The sequence below is a fragment of the Saimiri boliviensis genome, chromosome 7 (assembly GCF_048565385.1).
Source record: "Saimiri boliviensis isolate mSaiBol1 chromosome 7, mSaiBol1.pri, whole genome shotgun sequence".
In the NCBI taxonomy this organism is placed as follows: Eukaryota; Metazoa; Chordata; class Mammalia; order Primates; family Cebidae; genus Saimiri; species Saimiri boliviensis.
This window is the reverse complement of record NC_133455.1, coordinates 28,902,271-28,929,825: the sequence shown is the minus strand read 5'-3', so window position 1 is coordinate 28,929,825 and position 27,555 is coordinate 28,902,271. Positions and strand designations below refer to the sequence as shown.

Below are 27,555 nucleotides of genomic sequence, written 5' to 3'. Positions count from 1 at the left end.
GGTGGCGGTGGGCGCCCCACCCGAGCTGCAGACCAAAGGCAAGAACGGCGGTGGCCGCCGTAGGTCAGGTATGACCGAGGGCGAAGGCGGTCCCAGGTCGGCGGGCCGAAGGAGGCCTTCCCGCAGGGGTTGAGGGTAAACAGCGCCCCGGAGCGCAGGCCTTGAAGCCCCTCACCGGTGTCAGTGACGAACCGCGTGCCACGCTGGAGACCCCAGAAACGCTCGCCCGGGTCACCCCGGGAGACGGAGGCTGGCGGTCGGCCGAGGGCTGCCCCGCTGCTGGCTATGAGAGGTAGGAAGGAGGAGCGGGCCCGCAGCGAGGACCTGCCGGGAAGCCTGTCGGAAGCTGAGCCGAGAGGCCCCTGCTGCCTGACTTGGCTCAGGGCCGGTGAGGGCGTCCTTTTCTCACAAGCACCGTGTTTCCAAAGAAACGTTGCGGGGGACGCGACCGAACGCCCGCCGAGGCCGGGGTGCCCTTCACCTCTCCGGAAGCCCCAGGCGCACGCCCAGCATCCCCCTCCATGGAGAATCTTGTCCGACGCGCCTTTCTGGCCCCGTTTCTCCATCCCCTTGAATCTTGGGCACATTTCCCCCACCCTCATCCCGCTTTATCCTTTCATTTGTTGTTCAAGACGGGAAAGCTGCCAGTCTCTTCTGCACTGTCCGGATAATGCCAAAAAGTGGTTAGTGGTTAGTAAGCACAGACATGCCAGGGGCCTTTGGAAGCACTGGACATAATCTCGTTCGTCTTTCCGCCCATACTGAGACAGGTTCGTCATAAACCTCATTACACAGATGAAGAAACTGAGAAGTAAAGAGGCTGTAAAACTTAACCAAAGCACACAACTAGTAAGTGGAGATGCTGGGATACCAGTTGAGGCCATCTGACGCAAAAGTCCTGGTCAAAGCCGGGTGTAGTGGCTGACGCCTGTAATCCCAGCAGTCTGGGAGGCTGAGGCGGGCAGATCACCTGAGGTCAGGAGTTCAATACCAGCCTGATCAATACGAGGAAACCCGTCTCTACTAAAACTACAAAAATTAGCCGGGCAAGGTGGTGCATGCCTGTAATCCCAGCTACTCGGGAGGCTGAGACGGGAGAATTGCTTGAACCTGGGAGGTGGAGGTTGCAGTGAGCCGAGATCGAGCCATTGCACTCCAGCCTGGGCAACAAGAGTGGAGCTCTGTCTCCAAAAAGAAAAAGAAAAAGGAAACCCTGGTCATAGTCATGATTTTGACCCTCCACATTTTCTATAAGCTTGAGAAAGTGAGGCTCCAAAAAGTGCCTTGCCCAATGGCTGGAATTATTCAATGTTGTAGGATCTGTCTCTTTCAGAGGCTTACAATTTAGTTACAAGGCAGCATATTGTGAAGGGCAAAGAGGAGGGATGAAAACAGCCAAGTAGGGGTGGCAGCTCCCATACATGAGGTAGGATTTGGCAGGAGTGTCTGAAGGGAGAACATTCTTGTTAAGGGAAGCAGCCAGTGAGACCATGTTAGAGATAGGGAGGTCTGCATATCCTGCTGGAGTTGAGGACTTGGATAGGGGAAGGGAAGAATAAAGGAACAGAGTAGGAGCAAGGTCAGATAAGGTCAAGGTCAGGCAGTTAATTGGTGGCCATCAGTACAATGAAGAAGTTTGAGCAGGTGTACCCCAAATTGACCTTTTGTGTGCCATCCTCAGGATCCTCTTTATATCTATGTCCTGCCATTTATTTATTTATTTATTTATTTTTTTGAGACGGAGTTTCGCTCTTGTTACCCAGGCTGGAGTGCAATGGCGTGATCTCAGCTCACCGCAGCCTCCACCTCCTGGGTTCAGGCAATTCTCCTGCCTCAGCCTCCTGAGTAGCTGGGATTACAGGCATGCACCACCATGCCCAGCTAATTTTTTTTTTTATTTTTTAGTAGAGATGGGGTTTCACCATGTTGACCAGGATGGTCTCGATCTCTCGACCTCGTGATCCACCCGCCTCGGCCTCCCAAAGTGCTGGGATTACAGGCGTGAGCCACCGCGCCCAGCCATGTCCTGCCATTTATTTACTGTTTTTCTTTAGCTACATTCTTTTTGTGTGTGATTAAAAAAAAAATTTACCATCTTAACCATACATATATACTCATATGTGTGTGTGTGTGTGTGTAGTTTTTTGTTGTTTTTTTTTTTTCAGACGGAGCTTTGCCCTTGTTGCCCAGGCTGAAATGCAATGGTGCAATCTCGGCTCACTGCATTCCCAGGTTCAAGCGATTCTCTTGCCTCAGCCTCCCGAGTAGCTAGGATTATAGGCAGGCACTACCACACCTGCTTATTTTGTATTTTTAATAGAGATGGGGTTTCTTCATGTTGGTCAGGCTGGTCTCAAACTCCCAACCACGGATGATCTGTCCCTCAGCCTCCCAAAGTGCTGGGAATACAGGCATGAGCCAATGCACCCAGTCCATCTTAACCATTTTTAAGTGTACAATTCAACAGTATTAAGTATATTCACATTGTTATGAAGCAGGTCCCCTGAACCTTTTCATCTTGCCAATCTGAAACTCCATGCCAACTCCATAACTTCTCATTTGCTACTTCCCCCAGCCCCTGCTGTCCACCAGTCTGCTTTCTGTTTTTGTGAAATTTGGCTACTTTAGATTCATTATATAAGTTGGTATCATACAGTATCCATCTTTTTGTGACTGGCTTATTTCATTTAGCACACTGTCTTCATGTTTCATTTGTGTTGTAGCATGCAACAGGATTTTCTTTTTAGGGCTGAAAAACATTCCATTGTACATAAACACATGCACACACACATATATATACACACACACAAAGTGGAATATATATGCACACACCACTTTTTTATCAATTCAACATATCCATACTTTTGTATTGAATTATTTTATAATACAGAAAAGCTCACTCATTGTAATAAAACTTGCTAAATGTTTACCAACTAAATATATGCATGCAGCCCAAACTCAGCTGAGGAAATAAACATTTCCAGTACCCAGGAGTCCCCATAATGTCTCCTACTCCTATACCAAGGGCAACCACTACTCTGATTAAAAAACAGAATAAAAGAGTTTAACTTATTTACATTTACTTTTTGAAATTTAAATTTAGGCTTATTTTAAGCATTAATCTATCAAAGCAGTGCTTTATTCCAGATATTTTTCTTTTTCTTTTCTTTCTTTCTTTCTTTTTTTTTTGAAATAGAGTCTCGCTCTGTTGCCTAGGCTGGGATGCAGTGGTCCAATCATGGCTCATTGCAGCCTCAATCTCCTGGGTTTAAACAGTCCTTCCACTGGCCAGGCACCATGGCTCATACCTGTAAGCACTTTGGGAGGCCAAGATGGGCAGATCACAAGGTCAGAAGCTCGAGACCAGCCTCACCAATATGTTGAAACCCCTTCTCTACTAAAAATACAAAAATTAGCTGGTTAGCTGGGCGTGGTGGCATGCACCTGTAGTCTCAGCATCTCGGGAGGCTGAGGCAGGAGAATCACTTGAACCTGGGAGGCAGAGGTTGCACCACTGCACACCAGTCTGGGTGACAGAGCTAGACTGTGTCTTTTTTTTTTTTTTTTTTTTTTTTGGTGGGGGGACAGAGTCTCACTCTGTCACCCAGGCTGGAGTGCAATGGCACGATCTCAGCTCACTGCAACCTCCACCTCCCAGGTTCAAGCAATTCTCCTGCCTCAGCCTCCTGAGTAGCTGGGATTACAGGTGCGTGCCACTGCGCCCAGCTAATTTTTTTGTATTTTTAGTAGAGATGGGGTTTCAACATTTTGGCCAGGCTGGTCTCGAACTCCTGACCTTGTGATCCACTCGCCTCGGCCTCCCAAAGTGCTGGGATTACAGGCGTGAGCTACCGCGCCCGGCCTAGACTGTGTCTTAAAAAAAAAAAGAAAATCTTCCCACCTCAGCCTCCTGAGTAGCTGGGGCCCCAAGTGTGTGCCACCAGGCCCAGCTAATTTTTTAATTTTTTTGTAGAGATGGGATCTTGCCATGTTGCCCAGGCTGGTCTCAAACTTCTGGGGTCAAGCAATCTTCCCACCTTGGCCTCCCAGAGTGTTGGATTACAGGTGTTAGCCACTGTGCCCAGCCTAGATATTTTTCTATACGCATACATATATACATAATTATGATTATTATTTTTCTAGAGATGGAGTCTCATTCTGTTGCCCAGGCCGAAGTGCAGTGGCATAAATCATAGCTCACTGAAACTTTGAACTGCTGGGCTCAAGTAATCCTCCTCCCTCAGCCTCCTGAGGTAGCTAGGATTACAGGGAGACACCATCATGCCTAGCTCAATTTTTAAATTTTTGTAGAGATGGGTCTCATTAGACAACAGCCCAGTCTGATCTCAAACACCTGGCCTCAAGTGATTCTCCTGCCTCAGCCTCCCAAAGTATACCATGCCAGGCCCATATATATATAACTACTGACTTTAAAAACACTCTTTTTTGTGTCACCTATAAACACTCTAGAAGCCATCTTCCTTAAGTACCATATGATCTCTAAGTTCCTTCTCAAATTAAAATTACATGGTTAGGTTTCAGGAAACTAATTTCTTAATAATGCAAAAGGTTTTGCTTGAATGACTGTTCAACCAAGCATCTATTACTTATCAGGCATTGGGAACTCAGGGGTAAACAAGGCATGATCTCAGTCCTTGAACATACAGTCTCCTGGAGAATGGCATAGAAAATGCAGTGTCATAATGTGTAATCATAAAAGTGGATCGGTACACACCACTTCAGGAGAATGGCAGAGGGAGTTAACATCTTGGCAATTAGCATTTAGTATTTCTGCTACGATACACATTCCATTCTATTTTAATTAGCTTGCAAACATTTTTCCTGCTGGATTCTTGAGGATCAGGAATGTGTCTTGTTCACTCTCTTATTTCCCACAGTCCTTGGGATACTGCCTTACAGATCAGCAAATGTGTTTATATGACTCATGTGGCAGAGGGCAATTTATTTTTTTACAAGCGAGTAATCTTCCAAAAGCCAGTGCTATTAACATTGACCAGCTTCTCTAGTAAGGAGAGCAGACAGTGTTTTCTCAAAAGTGTGGTCCTAAGACCACCTGCAAGAGAATTAATTACATGCTGGGGATGTGTAGATTAAAAACTCCATTTCTGTTCTCCATTTCAGACTCACTAAATCAGCCTCAGGGTGTTGGGCCAGGAAGCTTCGTTTTTGGTGTCACAAATGATTCTATTTGAACCAAGGCCTGAGAACACCACAGTGAGGTGTTTGGGCCAGTGTCAAATCACCAATTTCTGGGCAGAGGCACCTATCCTCAGCAAAGGGGTTGAGGCTGGGGTGGAGGGAGCCACTGAAAATCACTGAGGCTGATAGGGTGAGTTCAGTTCCCTAAGAGGAAATTGAAATCTTTGGAGTGGAACCAAAGATCATAACTGACATGCAGCCATGCAATCTGCAATCAGAAGTTAGTACTACAAGATTTACTCAATTATTGTAAAGTAATCTTGCCTTTTGTTGATTTTAACCAGGTAATTTAAATAAAAGTCGTTACTCATTATTTGGATTTTCACACTTGAATATTTATTTCTTTGTATTAATGTGTTCTGAGTGTTTAAAGCTTTTAGTTTTTTTTTTTTTTTTTTTTTTAATTAAGTGTATTTTAGGCCAGGCATAGTGAATCATGCCTGTAATCCCAGCACTTTGGGAGGCCGAGGTGGGTGGATCACTTGAGGTCAGGAGTTCAAGACCAGTCTGGCCGACATGGTGAAACCCCTTCTCTTCTAAAAAAAAAAAAAATACGAAATTAGCCAGGTGTGGTGGTACATGCCTGTAATCCCACGTATTTGGGAGGCTGAGGCAGGAGAATTGCTTGAATCCAGAAGACGGAGGTTGCAGTGAGCTGAGACAATGCCATTGTGCTCCAGCCTGAGTGACAAGAATGAAACTCCATCTCAAAAAAAAAAAAAAGTACATTTTAGATTTACAGTTGGATTAAACCCTTGAAAGAACTTGAAAGAAGGAATTAATCTGTTTTTTTTGTTTGTTTTTTTTTTTTTGAGACGGAGTTTCGCTCTTGTTACCCAGGCTGGAGTGCAATGGCGCGATCTTGGCTCACCACAACCTCCGCCTCCTGGGCTCAGGCAATTCTCCTGCCTCAGCCTCCTAAGTAGCTGGGATTACAGGCACGTGCCACCATGCCCAGCTAATTTTTTTGTATTTTTAGTAGAGACGGGGTTTCACCATGTTGACCAGGATGGTCTCGATCTCTCGACCTTGTGATCCACCCGCCTCGGCCTCCCAAAGTGCTGGGATTACAGGCTTGAGCCACCGCGCCCGGCCTGAATTAATCTGTTAAATCATTTTCTTTACCTTCTTAAAACATCAGGGAATATTTCATGAATACTCCTTCTATCCTGCTTTCTAGCTGTGAGCATTACTTTGCTGGTAGAAACTAGTTTACATTTATACAACTATAAATAACTATCACAAATCACTCTTTGGTGTTAAAAAACAAACTATCTGGCTGGGTGTGGTGGTTCATGCCTGTATTCCCAGCACTTTGGGAGGCCCAGGTGGGAGGATCATTTGACACCAGGAGTTCAAGACCAGCCTGGGCAAAAAGTGAGACTCAGTCTTTACAAAAACAAATAGGTGGGCATGGTGGCATGTGCCTGTTAGTCACACCTACTCAGGAGGTTGAGGTGGGAGGATTGCATAAGCATGGGAGGTCATGGCTGCAGTAAGCCATGAGCAGGCTACTGCACTCCAGCCTGGGCTACAGAGGGAGACCCTGTCTCAAAAAAAAACAACAGCAGCAAAACTACCTGTTGGTTTTAGCAGTAGTACAGTGGTTTTCAGCTTTCAACATTCAAGTATGCTCCCAACTTTGACAAATAGAGAAAAGTTATTTTTGCCACAATTTAGTGTGTTTATGGAAGGTGTGTACACAGAATCTTCAGATGATGGTGAGTGTCTGTTAGATGAAAAACTGAGCTGGGCAGGTGGTGGAAAGTTGTACAGATTGAGAAATAACTTGTTATGAGAAGAATTAAGAGGCCACAGATGCTGGGCGCAGTGGCTCACATCTGTAATCCCAACACTTTGGGAGCCTGAGGTGGGCAAATCATGAGGTCAGGAGTTCAAGACCAGCCTGGCCAAGATGGTGAACCGCTGTCTTTACTAAAAATACAAAAAACTAGCTGGGCGTGGTAGCAGGCGCCTGAGGCAGGAGAATCGATTGAACCTGGGAGGCAGAGGTTGCAGTGAGTGGAGAGACTCTGTCTCAAAAAAAAAAAAAAAATCTACAGGGACAGGCAGGTCATATGAATGAGTGAAGTGGGATTCCAAATGTTTCAGCATGTAATCTTTCTTCAGCCCAGGTTGGTCTCCGTTCACTATCGTCATCACAAGAAATATTATCAAAGAAGGATTTCATTTTGTCATAATAGCAATTAGGTCCAAGTGGATCTTCTTTATCAGCATTTCTTTCACTGTTTTGGGTATCAACTCCTGAGTCTCCTTTATCTTCACCATTTACAGGCTTGTCCTGTTTCTCGATTTATCTTCTTTTAAGTTTATTATGAAACTCTCTGTCAATCTGTTCCTTGTTGAATTGTGCATTTGCACTTTCAAAGTCTTTCTCAAATTTTGTTGGCCCATCTCGCAGAATACCAGATTTTCCTCTGCCACCCTAATGACCCCCACGTCCTCTCCTTGGAGCTGAAGGAGCACCTGGAGCTACTTGTCTCTTGCTGTCGTTTCAGAGTTGCTCATTTTCTGGCTTTGAAACTTTGTGCACTTCAGCTCACCTGTGGTCTTGATTCTCTATTGCTTTTTAGCTGGTAGATGGCAAAGGCCTGGCTGATACAGGACTCCTTCTCTCAACAGGTGCTGGAGCAGGTAAGTGGACCAAGGTGGTCTGCACTGCTTGTTACATGGTTGGGCTTTTTCTCAGAGTCTGAGGGCTTGAACGACCTTAAGATAACTGTGTTTTTAGAGATCTTGTATCCTGTGTAAAAGCAAAACCCACCACACTACTTTGGGGTGAGTTATCACTGTTTGATGTTTCTATTCCAAAGAATGTCGAAGAGCTTCTAGCAACACCAGCAGCACCAAACTGCTGCCCAACCAAGGAACTTGGACTGACCTGACTGTATGTGAGCATCCTGCCAAAAGGCCCATAAGAATCCGTGGACTGGAATGAAGAAGTTGATGAGCCTAGGGAGGAATGAATGATAGCTGGGTCTTGAAGCAAAGAACACTGTGGTTTTGGTGGTTCACAAACAGTGAGGTCTTTAATGTCACTCCCATGGAATATATAACGTATTCAAAGACTTCATCTCAAGGTGGTATCAGAAGATCTGTTAGTCTGTCTTCTATACCAAAGGATTAAACTCTGGTGAGGGCTACAGTGGAGTTTTTGGTGTCCGTGGTGTAGAGGATGCCCTCATAGCAGATTTCCATCTTAGAGATTAGGCCGATCTTGCTGCTGATGTAAGGGCTGCCCTCAATCATGGCACTGCCACCGCTGCTCTGGGCTGCTCATAGAGAGGCAGATCTCATTCTACTGTTGTCCACTCCACATGTTGTCCTGCTTGCTCCATCGGTGCCTACAGCAGCCCCTTCAGACCCAACATGGTGGTGGCACTGGCTCTGCTACCCTCCCCCAGCCTCTTGCCCTCAAGCTGCAGCATGGAGGCAGTGGCCAGGAAACTTCTACATACTTATCAGGGTCATCAGAAAATTGGCCTAAGTCTCCCTTTACTTGCCTAAGGTTCTGCAATGAGAAGGAAACTTGAAAGGGCCCCAAATAAGGAGGATCCTCAGATTATTTCCCTGAAAGTTACTTTTTCAGTTTTGGGGAATGATTTTCCCTGGCCCTGCCTCATATGGTTGCTAAAAGAGCTGGATTGATCTTACAATGCTTGCAAAGGTTTGGTAGAAATGCCATGCCCAGTGCAAGAGAAAATGAGTTGCACTGTCTTCCAGCCTGGGCAACAGAGCAAGATTCCATTTAGGAAAAAAAAAAAAAAAAAGAAGAAAATAAGTTGCACTGTCCTCTAGCCTGGGCAACAGAGCACAACTCCATTTAAAAAAAAAGAAAAGAAAAGAAAAAAGAGTTGCTTTCCTTAAAGTTCTGAGGTTAAGGGAGTTAAAGTGTTTCAGAGTGCATTCCAGAGGGTTGCAAGCTGAAGGTAATATATTATCCATTTAGACAGAGAAGCAAGAACAGGCTGGGTACAGTAGCTGATGCCTATAATACCAGCACTTTGGGAGACCAAGGCAGGTGGATCACCTGAAGTCAGGAGTTCAAGATCAGCCTGGCCAACATGATGAAACCCTGTCTCTACTAAAAATGCAAAAATTAGCCAGGTGTGGTGGTGCACGCCTATAATCCCAACTACTGTGGAGGCTGAGATGGGAGAATCACTTGAATCTGGGAGGTGGAGGTTGCAGGGAACTGAGATCACACAACTGCACTCTAGGCTGGGTGACAGAGCAAGACTCTGTCTCAAAAAAAAAAAAAAAAAAAGGAGTCGGGTGCGGTGGCTCACGCCTATAATCCCAGCACTTTGGGAGGCCGAGACGGGTGGATCACAAGGTCAAGAGATCAAGACCATCCTGGTCAACATGGTGAAACCCCGTCTCTACTAAAAATACAAAAAATTAGCTGGGTGTGGTGGTGTGTGCCTGTAATCCCAGCTACTCAGGAGGCTGAGGCAGGAGAATTGCCTGAACCCAGGAGGCAGAGGTTGTGGTGAGCCAAAACCATGCTATTGCACTCCAGCCTGGGTACCAAGAGTGAAACTCCGTCTCAAAAAAAAAAAAAAAAAAAAAAAAAGGGCCACCAGGTATGGTGGCTCATCCCTGTAATTCCAGCACATTGGGAGGCCAAGGCAGGCAGATCACTTGAGGTCATGTTAAGAGCAAATGCTTGCCGGGCGCGGTGGCTCAAGCCTGTAATCCCAGCACTTTGGGAGGCCGAGGCGGGTGGATCACAAGGTCAAGGGATCGAGACCATCCTGGTCAACAGGGTGAAACCCCGTCTCTATTAAAAATACAAAAAAAAAAAAAAAAAAAAAAAAAAAGCAAATGCTTGGTGCTGCAAAGAAGAATCAGCACTGAGACAAGGGATCTCTCAGCAAGGAAAATTTGCTTTCTGCAGAAAGGGTGCTACTCGCAATAGACTGATGGCAAGAGCATATCAAACAAAGGAGGGAAGGAGTTTTTATTTCTAGCACAGTTCATACCTGCTGCTGTGTCCTGTCTCCATTGGTTAGAGTTGGACTGCACAATCTAAGCTGAACCTGGTTGGCTAACTTGAAAAGTGCAGGAATGCAGTTATACCAGTGGAGAGCGCAGTTTCAGCAGGAGGAGCCATTGTGATGGGAGGGGTAATCTATAGAGTGGAAAGCAGATGTGGAATGTGGTCTCTATAGGTAAGGACTGCTGGGAAGTTTGTTTACCAGGGCAGGGGATACAGAAAGTAAGGAAGTCTGGCCTTAAAAGCAGGGAACAAAGATCAAGGATGCTCAATAAGTTAACCCTTTGAGGAGAAACTCTTTCTATATCTAACAGGTCAGGAGTTGAAGACAGCCTAGCCAACATGGTAAAACCCCGCCTCTACTAAAAATACAAAAATTAGCTGGGCATGGTGGCATGTGCCTGTAATCCCAGCTACTAGGGAGACTGAGGTAGGAGAATTGCTTGAACCTGGGAGGCAGAGGTTGCAGTGAGCCAAGATCATGCAATTGCACTCCAGCCTGGGCAACAGAGCAAGTCTCTGTCTTAAAAACAAAAACAGTTCTGGTTAACTTTTGAACTTAAAATTCTCTTACTAATTAAGTATTCTCTTAATCGAAGACAGAATAGGCATCATAAAGGAACATAGGAACCAAATGGCCATTTTTCCACTGTTGGGGCAATATTAGGACTAAAATCTGGCTGTGGAAGACATTTTACTCCTGGTTTGTTTGTTTGTTTGTTTGTTTGTTTGTTCTTCTGAGATGGAGTTTCACTCTTGTTGCCCAGGCTGGAGTACAATGGCATAGTCTCTGATCACTGCAACCTCCACTTCCCAGGTTCAAGTGATTCTGCTGCCTCAGTCTCCCAAGTAGCTGTGATTACAGGCACCCACTACCATGCCTGACTAATTTTTGTATTTTTAGTAGAGATGGGGTTTCACCATGTTGGCCAGGCGGGTCTCGAACTCCTGACCTCAGGTAATCCAACCGCCTCGGCTCCCAAAGTGCTGGGATTACAGGCATGAGCCACCATGCCTGGCTACTCCTGTTAAAAGCAGAGCTTTCCAATCCACAGAAGTAGCAGTAGAAAAGTCCAAAATGGAAAAGTTATGAAGTTGTGACATACTGCAGAGAACCAGCAATGTGTCTCCTAAAGAGGATTTTTATTTCCACTAGATGGCTTAGAAATATCATGTGCTCACCAGAGAAACCATAGAGAGACATTTTTTGAGTTACTACCTGCTGCAATTTATGATCTCTTCTAACACCTGTTTCCCTGAACTGTAAAGATTCCTGCACATTTAACACACAGAGAGAAAGAGACCACAGATAGAGAAAGTTTGGCCACAAGATAGCTGGAAGAGAGCTGTGCGATTAAAAAACAGATTTAAAGTTGAGATTCATTCCATACTCACCAGTCTGATGAATGAATTCCGTTTCCCAGCCAATGCGCAAAATGATACGGCTCTGATGAGTGGAGGAACACCAGGTTCTTTGTCTCACGCTGAGGATAAAATGACATGGATATATGTGGAGTGGTTTTAAGATATTAAAAAACAGTTTAATAGGCAATAAAGAAGGAAGAAGCTCCCCTGTACAGAGACAGAGGGAGAGGGGCTCCAAAGCCCAGAGAGGAAACCCCCATTTGTCTTTTTATTGTTCAGTTGTAAGAGTTCTTTATATATTCTAGATACAAGTCCCTTATCAGATGTATGATTTGCAAATATTTTCTCTCATTCTATAGGTCGTTACTTTAACTTGATAGTATCCTTCAAAGCACAAAACTTCTTAATTTGATTAAGTCCAATTAATCTGTTGTTTTATTTTGTCGCTTTTGTTTTTACTGTCATAGCTAAGAAGCTATCTAATCGAAAGTCACAAAAGATTGGCCAGGCATGGTGGCTCACGCCTGTAATCCTAGCACTTTGGGAGGCCAAAGTGGGTGGATTACCTGGGGTCAGTAGTTCAAGACCAGCCTGGCCATCATGGTGAAACTCCATCTTAAAAAAAAAAAGAGAAAGAAAGAAGGTCACAAAAGATCTATCCCCATGTTTTTTTTTTTCTAAAAATTTCATAATTTTGGTTCTTGTATTTATGGTTATGAGCCATCTTGAATAAATGTTTGTATATGGTGTGAAGAGAGTGTCCAATTTTACTGTTTTTTATGTGGATAATCAATTGTCTCAGCATCATTTGTTGAAAAGACTTTCCCTGTTGAATTTTCTTAATATATTTGTCAAAAATCAATACGAAGACTTATTTCTGGAGTTTCAGTTCTATTTCAATGATCTATATGGCTATCCATATGCTAGTACCACACTGTCTTAATTTCCATTGCTTTTTGGTAAGTTTTTAAATTAGAAAGTATGAGTTCTTCTACTTTGTTCATTTTCAGATTTGTTTGGGCAATTTTGGGTCCCTTACATTTCCTTATAAATTTATGGATCAGCTTGTTAATTTCTACAAATAGCTGGGATTTTGACAGGAATTACACTGAATCTTTAGATCAATTAGGGGACTATTGCCAACTTAAGAATATTAAGTTCCTTAATGTCTTTCAACAATGTTTTGTAGTTTTTTGAGGGCATGTGTGTGTGTGTGTATCCTATTCCTTAGGATATTCCTACATAGGAGAAGTAAAATAGTCTTACTTCTTTCTTTCCAACTTGGATGACTTTTAGTTTCCTTATATAATTGCCCTGATTAGACTTTCCATTACAATTGACTAAAAGTGCACCAGCAGACATCTTTGTCTTGTTCCTTATCTCATGGGAAAAGCATTCAGTCTTTTACCATTAAGAATGATGTTAGTTGGCCGGGTGCGGTGGCTCAAGCCTGTAATCCCAGCACTTTGGGAGGCTAAGGCGGGTGGATCATGAGGTCAAGAGATCAAGACCATCCTGGTCAACATGGTGAAACCCCGTCTCTACTAAAAATACAAAAAATTAGCTGGGCATGGTGGCATGTGCCTGTAATCCCAGCTACTCAGGAGGCTGAGGCAGGAGAATTGCATGAACCCAGGAGGCGGAGGTTGCGGTGAGCCGAGATCGCGCCATTGCACTCCAGCCTGGGTAACGAGAGCGAAACTCCGTCTCAAAAAAAAAAAAAAAAAAAAGAATGATGTTAGTTGACCAGGCGCAATGGCTCATACCTGTAATCCCAGCACTTTGGGAGGCTGAGGCACTGAGGTGTGGAGTTCGAGACCAGCCTGACCAACATGGAGAAACCCCACCTCTACCAAAAATATAAAATTAGCGGGGCATGGTGGTGCTTGCCTGTGATCCCAGCTACTTGGGAGGCTGAGGCAGGAGAATTGCTTGAACCCGGGAGGCGGAGATTGCAGTGAGCCAAGATTGCGCCATGGCACTCCAGCCCGGGCAACAAGAGTGACACTTCGTCTCAAAAAAAAAAAAAAAGAAATGATGTTAGTTGTGGGTTTTTCATAAATGGCCTTTATCAGGTAGAAAAGGTTCCTTCTGTTACTAGTTTGTTAAGTGTTTTTTATCATGAAAGAGTGCTAGAGTCTGTCAAATGTTTTTCCTGCATCTATTGAAATGATCATGTGGTTTTCATCCTTTATTCTATTAATATGAGGTATTGCATTGATTGATTCTCGTGTGTTTAATCAACCTGTGCAACGCTTATCTTGGGATAAGTTCCACTCAGTCATGGTGTATAATACTTTTATATATTGCTGGATTTGTTCTGTTAATGTTTTGTGGATAAGTTTTCTTGTCTATATTTAAAAAGGACATTGGTTTGTGGCTTTCTTTTCATGTGATGTCCTTCTCTGGTTTTGGAATCAGGATAATATTGATCTCATAGAATGAGTTGGAAAGTATCCCCTCCTCTTCTGTTTTTGCGAAGAGTGTAAAAAATTAGTGATAATTCTGTTTTAGACCTTTCTAAGAATTTATCAGAGAAATCATCTAAGCCTGGGTTTTTTTGTTGTTGTTGTTGTTTGTTTTTTTTTTTTTTTTGTGGAAAGATTTTTATTACTAATTCAATCTCTTGTCTATTCAAGATTATAGGTCTATTTAGCTTTTCATTTCCTTTTTTTTTTTTTTTTTTTTTTAATTTTCCCCTAGGCTCAAGCAATTCTCATGGCTCAGCCTCCCATATAGCTGGGATTACAGGTATATGCTACCACGCCTGGCTAATTTTTGTATTTTTGGTAGAGGCAGGCGTTTCGCCTTGTTGGCTAGGCTGGTCTCCAACTCCTAGTGTCAGGTGATCTATCCACCTTAGCCTCCCAAAGTGCTAGAATTACAGGTGTGAACTATTGCACCAAGCCTTATCTCTTCTTGACTCAGTTTGGGTAATCGTCTCTTTCTAGGAATTTGTTCATTTCGTGTAGGGTATCTAATTCATTAGCATATAATTGATTTTTTAATGGTGTTAATATGAACAGTCTAAACCAGCTTTGCATTTCCAAGAAAACCCCACTAATTTGTGGAATATTATTAGTCTTTTTTTATATTGCTGGATGTAATTTGCCATTATTTTGTTGAATAATTTTGCATCTTTGTGTATGAGGGATATTGATTTACAGTTTCCCTTTGTTGTACTGTCTTTTTCTAGTTTGGGTGTCAGGATAATACGGGCCGCATAAAATAACTTTGAAAATGGCCTCTCCCCTTGTATTTGATGGGCAAGATTATGTAGATTGATAGGGTATCTTTTATTAAATTTTATTTTCCTCCTGATATTCTGCTCATAGGTATGTGTGAGAAACAGAAAATGTTATTGAATCAGAGGGATTCTAAGAACCATTGCTTTCTTCAGTTTTCTCTTAAACTTTGGGGTTAAATCTGTTGAAATATAATGTAACGGCTCGGTGCGATGGCTCACACCTGTAATTCCAGCACTTTGGGAGGCCGAGGTGGGCAGATCACTTGAAGTCATGAGTTCAAGACCAGCCTGGCCAACATGGTGAAACTCTGACTCTACTAAAAATACAAAAGTTAGCTGGACATGGTGGCAGGTACCTCTCTTATATCAGAGATAAAAAAAATTGAAGTCATGAATGTATTTTGCATATAAGGACATTTTAAAAAATGAAGTCCAGAGGGCATTATTAAGCCAATGATAGTGCTCTCACAGATGACAAAAATATGATTTCTTTAATTTTACTTTTATTTTATTTATTTATTTATTTGAGACAGAGTCTCACTCTGTCGTCCAGGCTAGAGTGCAGTGGTGCAATCTTGGCTCACTGCAGTCTTCGCCTCCCGGGTTCAAGTGATTCTCCTGCCTCAGCCTCCTGAGTAGCTGGGACTACAGGCACATGCCACCACCCCCTAATTAAATTTTTGGTTTTTTTCAGTAGAGACAGGGTTTCACCATTTTAGCCAGGATAGTCTCCATCTTCTGACCTCGTGATCTGCCCGCCTTGGCCTCCCAAAGTGCTGGGATTACAGATGTGAGCCACCACACCCAGCTTATTTTAATTTTTTTGTAGAGATGAGATCTCACTGTGTTGCCCAGGCTGGTCTTGAACTCCTGGGCTCAAGTGAACCTCCTTCCTTAGCCTCCCAAAATGTTGGGATTACCGGCCCGAGCCACCATGCTCAGCGAAAAATCTGGTATCTTTTTTTTTTTTTTTTTTTTTTTTGAGACGGAGTTTCGCTCTTGTTACCCAGGCTGGAGTGCAATGGCGCAATCTCGGCTCACCGCAACCTCCGCCTCCTGGGCTCAGGCAATTCTCCTGCCTCAGCCTCCTGAGTAGCTGGGATTACAGGCACGTGCAACCATGCCCAGCTAATTTTTTGCACTTTCAGTAGAGACGGGGTTTCACCATGTTGACCAGGATGGTCTCGATCTCTCGACCTCGTGATCCACCCGCCTCGGCCTCCCAAAGTGCTGGGATTACAGGCTTGAGCCACCGCGCCCGGCCATAACTAAGGTTTAATCTTAGGCTTCAAATAAGATTCCTTTGAAGGAGGTGCAAGCACAAGAGCTATAACCAGGATATTGTGGTCTGTTTTTTTTTTTTTTTTTTTTGAGAGGAAATCTCACTCTGTCACCCAGGCTGGAGTGCAGTGGCTTGATCTTGGCTCATTGCAACCTGCGCCTCCTGGGTTCACGTGATTCTCCTGCCTCAGCCTCCTGAGTAGCTGGGATTATAGGCACCTGCCACTGTGCCCAGCTACTTTTTGTATTTTCAGTAGAGGCAGGGTTTCACCATCTTGACCAGGCTGGTCTTGAACTCCTGGCCTCATGATCCACCTGCCTCGGCCTCCCAATGTGCTGGGATTCCAGGTGTGAGCTACTGTGCCCAGCCTGTAGTCCTTTTTATAGCACTTAAGTCCTTCATATGACAATTTCCTTGTAAAAACTAAAAAACCTTTTAAGGCTAAAAAAACCTTCCTCGGGGTTTATTTCAGTCTGGTAAATAAATAATACTAATAACTAAGATGTACTATTATTAATTTCAGCGTGAGAAATGCATTATCCTGTCCTTTTAAGGAGTCTTTCATCTTCCTTCTTTGTGTTTCCACAAAGGCTTCTGTTTTATTTTTCCAGCTTGTTTCTTACCCTACAGACTTTCAGAAACACATGTAAGTATCTTCTTGTGTTCACTCGATTTATAGACAGTGTAATGGGCATTTAAGCTTCCTGACTCTTATATGTTTTGTGGAGTAACTACTTTACTTGATGGGTTCTTTTCAGACCCAAGAGTAATATTTGTGTGTCTTGTGGGTTGAATAAACTATTTTAATAATTATTACTTTGTTAAAAGGAATCTTCTGAGAGTGGTGGCATGTTTGCAAAAGTCTTTGCCCTTGAACTGAATAAGAAGTTTTGTTAAGAGGTTTGGGGATCTGATTTCCTCTGACTGCACTTCAGCTGCTTTTAACCACAGGCAGCCAGTAAAAATATGTGTGTGACAAACCTATAAACCAGAAAGTGATGACAGCAGGCAGAGTGAGGTGCTGTAAAATTTTTATCATCACACTTGAAGCGATCATGTTGCTTATTAATGGTGAAAACTCAAGTCCTAACACGTGGCAGTTTTAGTCTGTGTTCAGCCTTGCCATGTGCTTTCATCTGCCAGGCTCCTCTTTGCTTTCCCCCTTGTTTCTTTTTCTTTCTTTCTTTCTTTTTTTTTTTTTTTTTAAATAGAGATGGGGTTTCACCATGTTGGCCAGGCTGGTCTCGAACTCCTGACCTCAGGTGATCCACCCACCTCGGCCTACCAAAGTGCTGGGATTACAGGCATGAGCCACTGCGCCTGGCCTCCCCCTTGTTTCTCTGCTTTGAAGCTCATTTGTTGTCCTGGTTTACCGTGTAATGTCACTTGAGGATAATTCAAAAGAGGAGGGTGACTTTATTGACCTTTACTGTCCGTATTTCATACTACCTGTTTTCCAGTTGCCCCCAGCTACTTTGCATTCCTTATGTACTGTGATGTTCCTGTGTTGTCAGACTAGAACTTCTTCCCACAGCTAAGTGGCTGATCAAGGTTTCTCCAAAGAGATACATATCAGTTCTATAGTTCTCTAAACAATGTGTACACTGAGAGCCACTCAAAACCTAGCTCTCTGCACTTTCAGGTGGTGGTCGTCATGGAGAGGCAGTAGTTTTGGCAGGTACAAGCACATATTAATAGTATGTAGACGGGAACCTCTTTCTTGAGGTGGAGTGTCCTGGATGGAAATGTTTTCCTTCAGTAATCCCACAGTTCAAATATCTTGCTTTATCTCCCCAAGAATACAAAGATTTGAATGAATTTCTCTGTTTAGTGAAGTCAGAGAGACAAGAACAAATATGATAGGCTGGTATGCAACTTTTTTTTTTAAGTTTGGGAAATACAGGAGGGGAAAAGTCATGGATAATTCTGTCACACCAACGTAACTAATATGGCCATTTTGCACATTCCTTTTCAGGATTCCTATATGTTGAGTTTCACATAATTGTAAAACTATCATACATAGGATTTGGTATTCTAGGTTTTTTTTAAAAATTAACATTGTGTCAAACTATTTCCACATTATTTTGAATCTTGAATAGCATGCAGCCATTAAATAAGCTTAGAATAAGAGAGCTACTGTAATTTAGCCATTCCTCCAATGTCAGACATTTGTTTTTTCTAATTGTTTGTAATAGCTAATGATGTTATAATGAAATTGTTGATATTAATTAGATAAAAAGAAGGGATTGAAGATAGGGAAGAGAAAGGGGTGTAGGTTGTAGAGCAGGGATAGAACCTCTTTGCAGCTTAGCCTTGGGAGAGAGAAAGCTGAGACAACATATAACTTTGTCCCTGTATCTAGAAAGGTAAAGGACATGTTTGGGAGAAGGGAATGGTGACTATTGGTAAGTCAGTGGCCTCTTTTGTTCAATGGTGTTTTACAGGAAGGTAACATGATTGGTTCTAAAACTATAGAACTTTTACTAAAAGGGAATATCCCCCTTTAGGTGATAGTAGCTGTTAATAAAAACTACTGAAAGCTTTTTCTAAGAAAAGGCTAGGAGGTAGGGGTTTTTCGTAAGAATAAATGTTTTCATTATTTTAGATTTTTATTTTAAAAGATAAATCATCACAAATAACAATACTGAATTAAAAGATATGGCATCTCAGGAGATTGCAGTGAGTCGAGAGTCAGCCACTGCACTCCAGCCTGGATGATAGAGGGAGACCCTGTCTTAAAAAAAAAAAAAAAAAAAAATAGGATGGTCTTTTCAGTGGTTTTTGACCCACACTGTCAAATTGTCTTCCAAAAGAATTGTATTAGCTTGTGTTACACACCCTATATCCATGGACTCATTTCAGTGTACATTTAACAGCACTGGGAGTTTTCATTTTTTTATATGTAAGAAATGACATTCAATCACTTGAATCTGCATTTCTCATTATGAAATTAAAATAAATAGAAACTTTTATTCTATTTCCTTTGGTTATTTTCTTTCTATGAGTTGGCTGGTTTTGTTCTTTTTTTTTTTTTTTTTTTTTTTTTGAGATGGAGATCTCACGCTGTTGCCTGGGCTGGAGTGCAATGGCACCATCTTGGCTCATTGCAACTTCCGCCTCCTGGGTTCAAGCAATTCTGCTGCCTCAGCCTCCCAAGTAGCTGGGATTATGGGCATGCACCACCACACCTTGCTAATTTTTATTTATTTTTAGTAAAAATCAGGTTTCACTATGTTGGCCAGGCTGATCTCAAACTCCTGACCTCATGATCCACCTGCCTCGGCCTCCCAAAGTGCTGGTATTACAGGCGTGAACCACGCACCAGCCTGTTTTGGTTTTTATTCATTTTATCATTTGTGGTCCTGTTGTTTTCTTACCAATTTACTGGAGTTCTTTTTGTTGTTTTATTGTTTTTCTTCCCTGTAAGTATTTTACTGATGCTGCTCTTTTACCTTACACAAAACTATTATTATCTTTCTTTGCTGCATCTATTGTAAGAATGAAGATCATCCTCAGCAATCAGACAGTTGACATTCCAGAAAATGTTGACATTACTCTGAAGGGTCACACAGCTATTGTGAAGGGCCCCAGAGGAACCCTGTGGAGAGACTTCAACCACATCAATGTAGAAAAAACTCAATCTTGGAAAGAAAAAAAAAGAGGCTCCAGGTTGACAAATGGCGGGGTAACAGAAAGGAGCTGGCTACCATTCGGACTGTTTGTAGTCATGCACAGAAGGATGTTACAAGAGTGTTACACTGGGCTTCTGTTACAAGACGAGGTCTGTGTATGTTCACTTCCCCATCAATGTCTTTATCTAGGAGAATGGATCTCTTGTTGAACTCTGAAATTTCTTGGGTGAAAAATACACCCACAGGGTTTAGATGAGGCCAGGTGTTGCTTGTTCAGTATCTCAAGCCCAGAAAGCTGAATTGATCCTTGAAAGAAATGACATTCAGCTTGTTTCATATTCAGTGGCTTTGATTCAGCAAGCCATGACAGTTAAAAACAAGGATATCAGGAAATGTTCGGATGGTATCTATGTCTCTGCAAAAGGAACTAGGCCAGATGCGGTGGCTCACACCTGTAATCCCAGCACTTTGGGAGGCCGAGGCAGGAGGATCACCTGAGGACTGGAGTTTGAGAACAGACTGACTAAAATGGTGAAACCCTGTCTCTACTAAAAAATACAAAAATTAGCCAGGCGTGGTGGCAGCCCCTGTAATCCCAGCTACTCAGGGCAGGAGAATTGCTTGAACCCAGGAAACGGAGGTTGCAATGAGCTGAGACTGTGCCATTGCACTCTAGCCTGGGTAACAGAATGAGACTCCAAAAAAAAAAAAAAAAAGAAAAGAAAGAAAGAAAGAAAGAAAAAGGAACTATTCAGAAGGCTGATGAATAAGATCTAAGAGTTGTCCAGCTATAGAAACAAGATGCTGGATGATTCCTAAGACCTACTTGTGATATTTAAAGGATGCAATAAAAGACCTATTGATTTTGGAGGGAAAAAAAAAAACTATTATTATTATTGTATTTACTTGTAAGTTTGATAAGTTATTACCTCACTAGAGATACAGAAAAGATTCCACTTAATATGCTGTGTTTTATAATAATAAAGTGAAAAAACTTTTCCCCAAATTATCAAAATATCATTACCATACTATTTTGAAAGTACATTTTCTTGCTTTGTGATGGCTTTTTTGTTTTTTTGTTTGTTTTTTTTTTTTTTTTTTGAGACGGAGTTTCGCTCTTGTTGCCCAGGCTGGAGTGCAATGGCGCGATCTCGGCTCACCGCAACCTCCGTCTCCTGGGTTCAGGCAATTCTCCTGCCTCAGCCTCCTGAGTAGCTGGGATTACAGGCACGCACCACCATGCCCAGCTAATTTTTTGTATTTTTAGTAGAGACGGGGTTTCACCATGTTGACCAGAATGGTCTCGATCTCTCGACCTCGTGATCCACCCGCCTCGGCCTCCCAAAGTGCTGGGATTACAGGCTTGAGCCACCGCGCCCGGCTTGGCTTTTTTGTTTTTTGAGAGGGAGGCTCACTCTGTCTCCAGGCTGGAGTACAGTGGTGCGATCTCGGCTCACTGCAACTTCTGCCTCCTGGGTTCAAACCATTCTCCTGCCTCAGCCCAAGTAGCTGGGGTTACAGGTGTGTGCTACCATACCCAGCTAATTTTTGTATTTTTAGTAGAGATGGGGTTTCACCATATTGGTCAGGATGGTCTCAATCTCCTGACCTCATGATCCACCAACCTTGGCCTCCCAAGGTGCTGGGATTACAGGCATGAGCCGCCACGCTTGGCCACGTGATGGCTTTTTTAAAATCATAAATAATTCATTATTTGTCTCTTTTTGGGCTATCTAATCTCTTTTTATTGACCTCTGTTTACTTTTACAAATACAAGTAGGGAGCCAATTTTATTATTACTCTTTAGTTTCAGTTTTTACAAGTGGACAGTAAGTACTTCATGGATCCAAATATTAGGAATTGATCTTAGGCAAAAAAAAAAAATTGGGGCAAAATGAAAGCAGCTTATAATTACAGTTTTATCTGTGTTTTTCTGACTATCTGGTTCTGGGCTGTTTTTGCAACATTTACTTAACATATTTCTTTGAATGCTGCTTCAAATTTTGTTTCAAAATTGAGGGGGAAAATTAGCAAACGATAAACAAAATTTTATTTGCCTTTTTTTTTTGTTAGAGACAGAATTTAGGGGAAAATTCTGATGATTTTGATTACAGGTAGTGGCTAACCTCTTATGATTTATTTATTTATCTTTCTATCTATTTGTACATTTTATTTTTGGCAAACAGTCTCTCCCCCAGTAAGACTGCAGTTCTTCTTAATCACAGAAGCTATTCCTTTCCTTGTGATGGCCTTCTGTGTTCTGTGTCTTGGCAAGCATCTGAGCCTAATAGTTGGGTGGTGCCCTTGGCATAGATGTTATGTAAGGAATTATCACCTGCTTTGAGAGTCAGTCATGCCATGAAATTGAAGGAGTCAGTAAGGCGTTATGGAATCAGGAGGCTTGTGTGACAACTCTGACGCAGATGCCAATTAATTACCTGCCTGGACCTCAGTTTCCTCATCAGTAGAATGAACACAGTTGGCCTAGTGACCCCAAATGTCTCTCCCAAGCTAACATTCTGTGATTCTCATTCTCTGAGACGTTACCACAAGGAATCTTTACTTCTACATTGCTTTTAAAATAAGAAAAATGGAGAAAAGAAAATGAGAACTAGAGTTTAATTTTAAAATTTTGAAGTGTCATTGATGAGGTTATAGTCATGTGTCATGTTGCTTTAGTCCAGTAGTTCCTTTTTTTTTTTTTTTTTTTGAGACGGAGTTTCGCTCTTGTTACCCAGGCTGGAGTGCAATGGCGTGATCTCGGCTCACCGCAACCTCCGCCTCCTGGGTTCAGGCAATTCTCCTGCCTCAGCCTCCTGAGTAGCTGGGATTATAGGCACGCACCACCATGCCCAGCTATTTTTTTTGTATTTTTAGTAGAGACGGGGTTTCACCATGTTGACCAAGATGGTCTCGATCTCTTGACCTTGTGATCCACCTGCCTCGGCCTCCCAAAGTGCTGGGATTACAGGCTTGAGCCACCGCGCCTGACCCTAGTCCAGTAGTTCTTAATTAAGAGTATGCATTAGAGCTACCAGGGAACATCCAAAATATATGCATAGATGTGTGTGAATATATATACATAGTTACACACATAAATATGTTTATTTTTCGGAGACAGAGTCTCACTCTGTTCCCCAGGCTGGAGTGCAGTGGCATGATCTCGGCTCACTACAACCTCTACCTCCTGGGTTCAAGTGATTCTTCTGCCTCAGCCTCCCAAGTAGCTAAGACAATGCACAGCTAATTTTAGTATTTTTTTTTTTTTGAGATGGAGTTTCGCTCTTGTTACCCAGGCTGGAGTGCAATGGCGCAATCTCGGCTCACCGCAACCTCCGCCTCCTGGGTTCAGGCAATTCTCCTGCCTCAGCCTCCTGAGTAGCTGGGATTACAGGCACGCGCCACCATGCCCAGCTAATTTTTTGTATTTTTAGTAGAGACGGGGTTTCACTATGTTGACCAGGATGGTCTCAATCTCTTGACCTCGTGATCCACCCGCCTGGGCCTCCCAAAGTGCTGGGATTACAGGCTTGAGCCACCGCGCCCGGCCTAATTTTAGTATTTTAAGTAGAGATGGGGTTTACCCATGTTGGTCAGCTTGTCTCAAACTCCTGACCCCAGGTGATCCACCCACCTTGGCCTCCCAAAGTGCTGGAATTACAGGCATGAGCCATGGCACCTGGCCACACACACAGATATGCTTGCTTGGGCCCATGCCTTGCAAATCTGATTCAGTAGGTTAAAGATAAGGATAAGGATAAGACCTAGTAAGTGTTGGTTATTCAGATGCAAATAGGGGTTGAGAGGCCTCTCTTCCACTTATGGAAAGCAGATACTGTAGGTATAGACTGATCTGGTATACTCTGCAACAAATAAGTCCTGTTGCTCTTTTAGGATCCTATAATTAATTGGCACAGATTTTAGTTTTTCTCTTTTCTTTTTTTTTTTTTTCGAGACGGAACTCATACTGTAGCCCAGGCTGGAGTGCAGTAGTGTGATCTTGGCTCCCAAGTTCAAGCAATTCTCCTGCCTTAGCTTCCTGAGTAGCTGGTATTACAGGCGTGTACCACCATGCCTGGCTAATTTTTTTTGTTTTTTTGTTTTTGTTTGTTTGTTTGTTTGTTTTTGAGACGGAGTTTCGCTCTTGTTACCCAGGCTGGAGTGCAATGGCGCAATCTCGGCTCACCGCAACCTCCACCTCCTGGGTTCAGGCAATTCTCCTGCCTCAGCCTCCTGAGTAGCTGGGATTACAGGCGTGTGCCACCATGCCCAGCTAATTTTTTGTATTTTTAGTAGAGACAGGGTTTCACCATGTTGACCAGGATGGTCTCGATCTCTTGACCTCATGATCCACCCACCTCGGCCTCCCAAAGTGCTGGGATTACAGGCTTGAGCCACCACGCCCAGCCCGTAATTTTTTGTGTTTTTAGTAGAGACAGGGCTTTACTATATTGGCCAGGCTGGTCTTGAACACCTGACCTTGTGATCCATCCACCTAAGCTTCCCAAAGTGCTGGGATTGCAGTCATGAGCCACCGCGCACACCTGTCCCAGAGAAATTACAAGCAGCTAGTTTTTCTTTAAGAAGAACCCACTTCTCATTTTCCTATCTATTCAGGCTGGTATAACAAAATAACGTAAACTAGGTGGCTTATCAACAAAAGAAAATGATTCTCACAGTTCTGTGGCCTGGGAAGTCCAAGATCGGGGTGCCAGTAGATTCCATGTCTGGTGAGGGCCCACTTCCTGATTCTCAGTAGGTACCGACTTGCTGTGTCCTCACATGGTGGAAGGGGAAATGGGCTTTCTGGAGTTTGTTTAATAACTGTGTTAATCCCGTTCTTGAGGGCTCCTAATCACCTCCCAAAGGTCCCTCCTTCTAATGCTCTCACTTTGAGAGTTAAAATTTTAACTCAGAAATTTTGGAGGTGTAGAAGCATTCAGATCATAGCACTTATATCTCAAAGATAAGGAGATTACTATGTTCCTTTTCACTTTTCTATCTATATTTTAAGTATTAGCAACATTTGATTGTCTGGTATATAATAAAACAGTCTTTTGATTGTTGACCCTATCTTGACGTTGTATGATAGGGGTTATTTAAATTTTACTTTATTTTATTTTTGAAATGGAGTTTTGTTCTTGTTGCCCAACCTGGAGTGCAATGGCACAATCTCGGCTCACTGCAACCTCTGTTCAAGCAATTCTCCTGCCTCAGCCTCCCAAATAGCTGGGATTATAGGCTTGTGCCACCACACCCAGCTAATTTTTTTTTTTCAGTTATCATTAGTTTATTATAAAAGAGAGATATGGAAATTATTTACATGATGAAAGATTTCAGAACTTCAGTGGAATGGGCAGCTTCACATTGATGCCATTTCAATAGAGACTTATTTCAGTCTATGTACTTTCCAAGAATGTCACCATCTCTAAATAGGAAATAATCCTTGTCATCTAGAACTACTTTGGTGCCTCCATATTCTGGGAGAAGAACTTTATCTCCAACTTTCACGCTAACTGGTTGAATCTCTCCACCCTTTCCTTTAGAACCCGATCCAACAGCGACTACAGTTGCTTGCAATACTTTTCCTTGAGATTTTTCTGGAAGCATAATGCCTCCTTTGGTTACAGTTTCAGCAGCACTCCTTTCAACCAATACTCGGTCAAAGAGTGGGAGAAACTTTCTAAACGCCTGTCCTGCCATGACTCCCTCAGCCTCAGACTGGTACTCTGCTCTGGCGCACTGCGGCAAAGAGAGACCCGCGATACGGCCCTCCCGACACGTGACACCCAGCTAATTTTGTAGTTTTAGAGATGGGGTTTCTCCATGTTGGTCAGACTAGTCTCGAACTTCTGACCTCAGGTAATCCGCCTGCCTTGGCCCCCCAAAGTGTGGGATTACAGGCATAAGCCACTGTGCCTGGCCTAAAAATTTTTTAAATTAACTATCTTTTTAAAAACACATAATATAAAAAGTATGATGAAAGTGAAAGTCCAGCTTACTAGAGATAAGGATTATTAACATTTTGGGGGGTTAGCTGATTTTATTAAATATAAAAATTATTTATTAAATTAATGTTAATTTAATATTAATATTAAAATAATAATATATTTTATTAAATACCATTTAAATATCAGTCTAGGGCTGAGTATGGTGGCTCATGCCTATAATCCCAGCACTTTGGGAGGCTGAGGTGGGTGGATCATGAGGTCAAGAAATCAAGACCGGCCAGGCACGGTGGCTCAAGTCTGTAATCCCAGCACTTTGGGAGGCCGAGGCGGGTGGATCACGAGGTCAAGAGATCGAGACCATCCTGGTCAACATGGTGAAACCCCGTCTCTACTAAAAATACAAAAAATTAGCTGGGCATGGTGGTGCGTGCCTGTAATCCCAACTACTCAGAGGCTGAGGTGGGAGAATTGCCTGAACCCAGGAGGCGGAGGTTGTGGTGAGCCGAGATCGCGCCATTGCACTCCAGCCTGGGTAACAAGAGCGAAACTCTGTCTCAAAAAAAAAAAAAAAGAAAGAAAGAAATCAGCATACTCTGGTTTCTCTTCATAACAAATAAATCTTTCACCTTTTACTAAAAAAAAAAAAAAAGAAAAGAAAAAAGAAAAAAAGAAATCAAAACCATCCTGGCTGACATGGTAAAACCTTTTCTCTACTAAAAATGCAAAAATCAGCTGGGCGTGGTGGCACACGCCTGTAGTCCCAGCTACTTGGGAGGCTGAGAAAGGAGAATCCCTTGAACCCAAGAGGCAGAGGTTGCAGTGAGTGTAGATCGCATCACTGCACTCTAGCCTGGGTGACAGAGCAAGATTCCGTCTCTAAATAAATAAATATCAGTCTAGGCTGGGCGTGGTGGCTCACTCCTGTAATCCCAGCACTTCAGGAGGCTGAGGTAGGTGGATCATGAGGTCAGGAGTTTAAGACCACTCTGGCTAAGATGGTAAAACCCCATCTCTACTAAAAATACAAAAATTAGCCACATGCTGTTGTGGGTGCCTGTAATCCCAGCTACTCAGGAGGCTGAGGAGGAGAATCACTTGAGCCTGAGAGGTGGAAGTTGCAGTGAGCCGAGATCACGCCACTGTACTCTAGCCTGGGTGACAGAGCAAGACTCTGTCTCAGAAAAAAAAAAATCAGTCTACATGTAGTGATAGTGTAACATACTGGTTGAAAGTATGAGCTCTACTTTTACATTTATGGTCAATTTTTTTTTTTTTTTTTTTTGAGACAAAGTCTCAGTCTGTTTCCTTGTCTGTAAAATGGGGATGATGGTAGCAGTACCCACCTAACGATATTGCTGTAAGGATTAAATGAAAGGAGGCATACAAACATTCACTCTCTGCCTAGTTCTAGATAAATACAAATATGAAGATGATAAGGAGATTAAAGAAGGATGAATGGCTTATTTGGATCAGCAGAAATGAGAAGAAATCACCTAAGGAACAAGTAGTAAGGGTGGACCTGAGCTTGGTTTTTTTGTGGGCCCTGAAGAAGATGGCTAGCTTAAGCATTTTTACAAGCTGGAGGTAGCGCTTTCTTGGTGGTTTTGACCAGTGATGACACTAAAGATGACAGTGCTGTCATGTGGGGATAACATACCACTAAGCTGGATTGTGTTCGTTTTGATGCCTGATTGGGCCAGCACAAAATCCTGGGGAGAAAATAGAGAATCTGCAGAAAGTATTCTTTATTGGATCTTCTGGCCTGAAGATCCTGTGTCTGCTTATCCACGAGTTAGCCTGGGAGAAAATGTGTAAGCCTTGGTTTGAGTGGTCTGCCC

General features: G+C 42.9%; 1 protein-coding gene and 2 pseudogenes across 1 annotated transcript; 1 reads left to right on the top strand and 2 right to left on the bottom strand.

Annotated features, from left to right (window-relative positions):
- Positions 1–7,294: 7,294 nt before the first annotated feature.
- On the bottom strand, positions 7,295–8,490 carry LOC101027445 (protein LSM14 homolog A pseudogene; annotated as a pseudogene).
- Positions 8,491–19,398: 10,908 nt separating this feature from the next.
- Positions 19,399–21,051, top strand: LOC141584987 (large ribosomal subunit protein uL6-like; annotated as a pseudogene).
- A 3,986-nt stretch (positions 21,052–25,037) lies between these two features.
- LOC120365059 (10 kDa heat shock protein, mitochondrial) lies at positions 25,038–25,509 on the bottom strand. The gene has a single exon (XM_039472368.2). It carries the CDS (start codon positions 25,467–25,469, stop codon positions 25,161–25,163), a length of 309 nt encoding a protein of 102 aa, XP_039328302.2. The 5' UTR covers positions 25,470–25,509; the 3' UTR covers positions 25,038–25,160.
- Between the last annotated feature and the right edge of the window lie 2,046 nt (positions 25,510–27,555).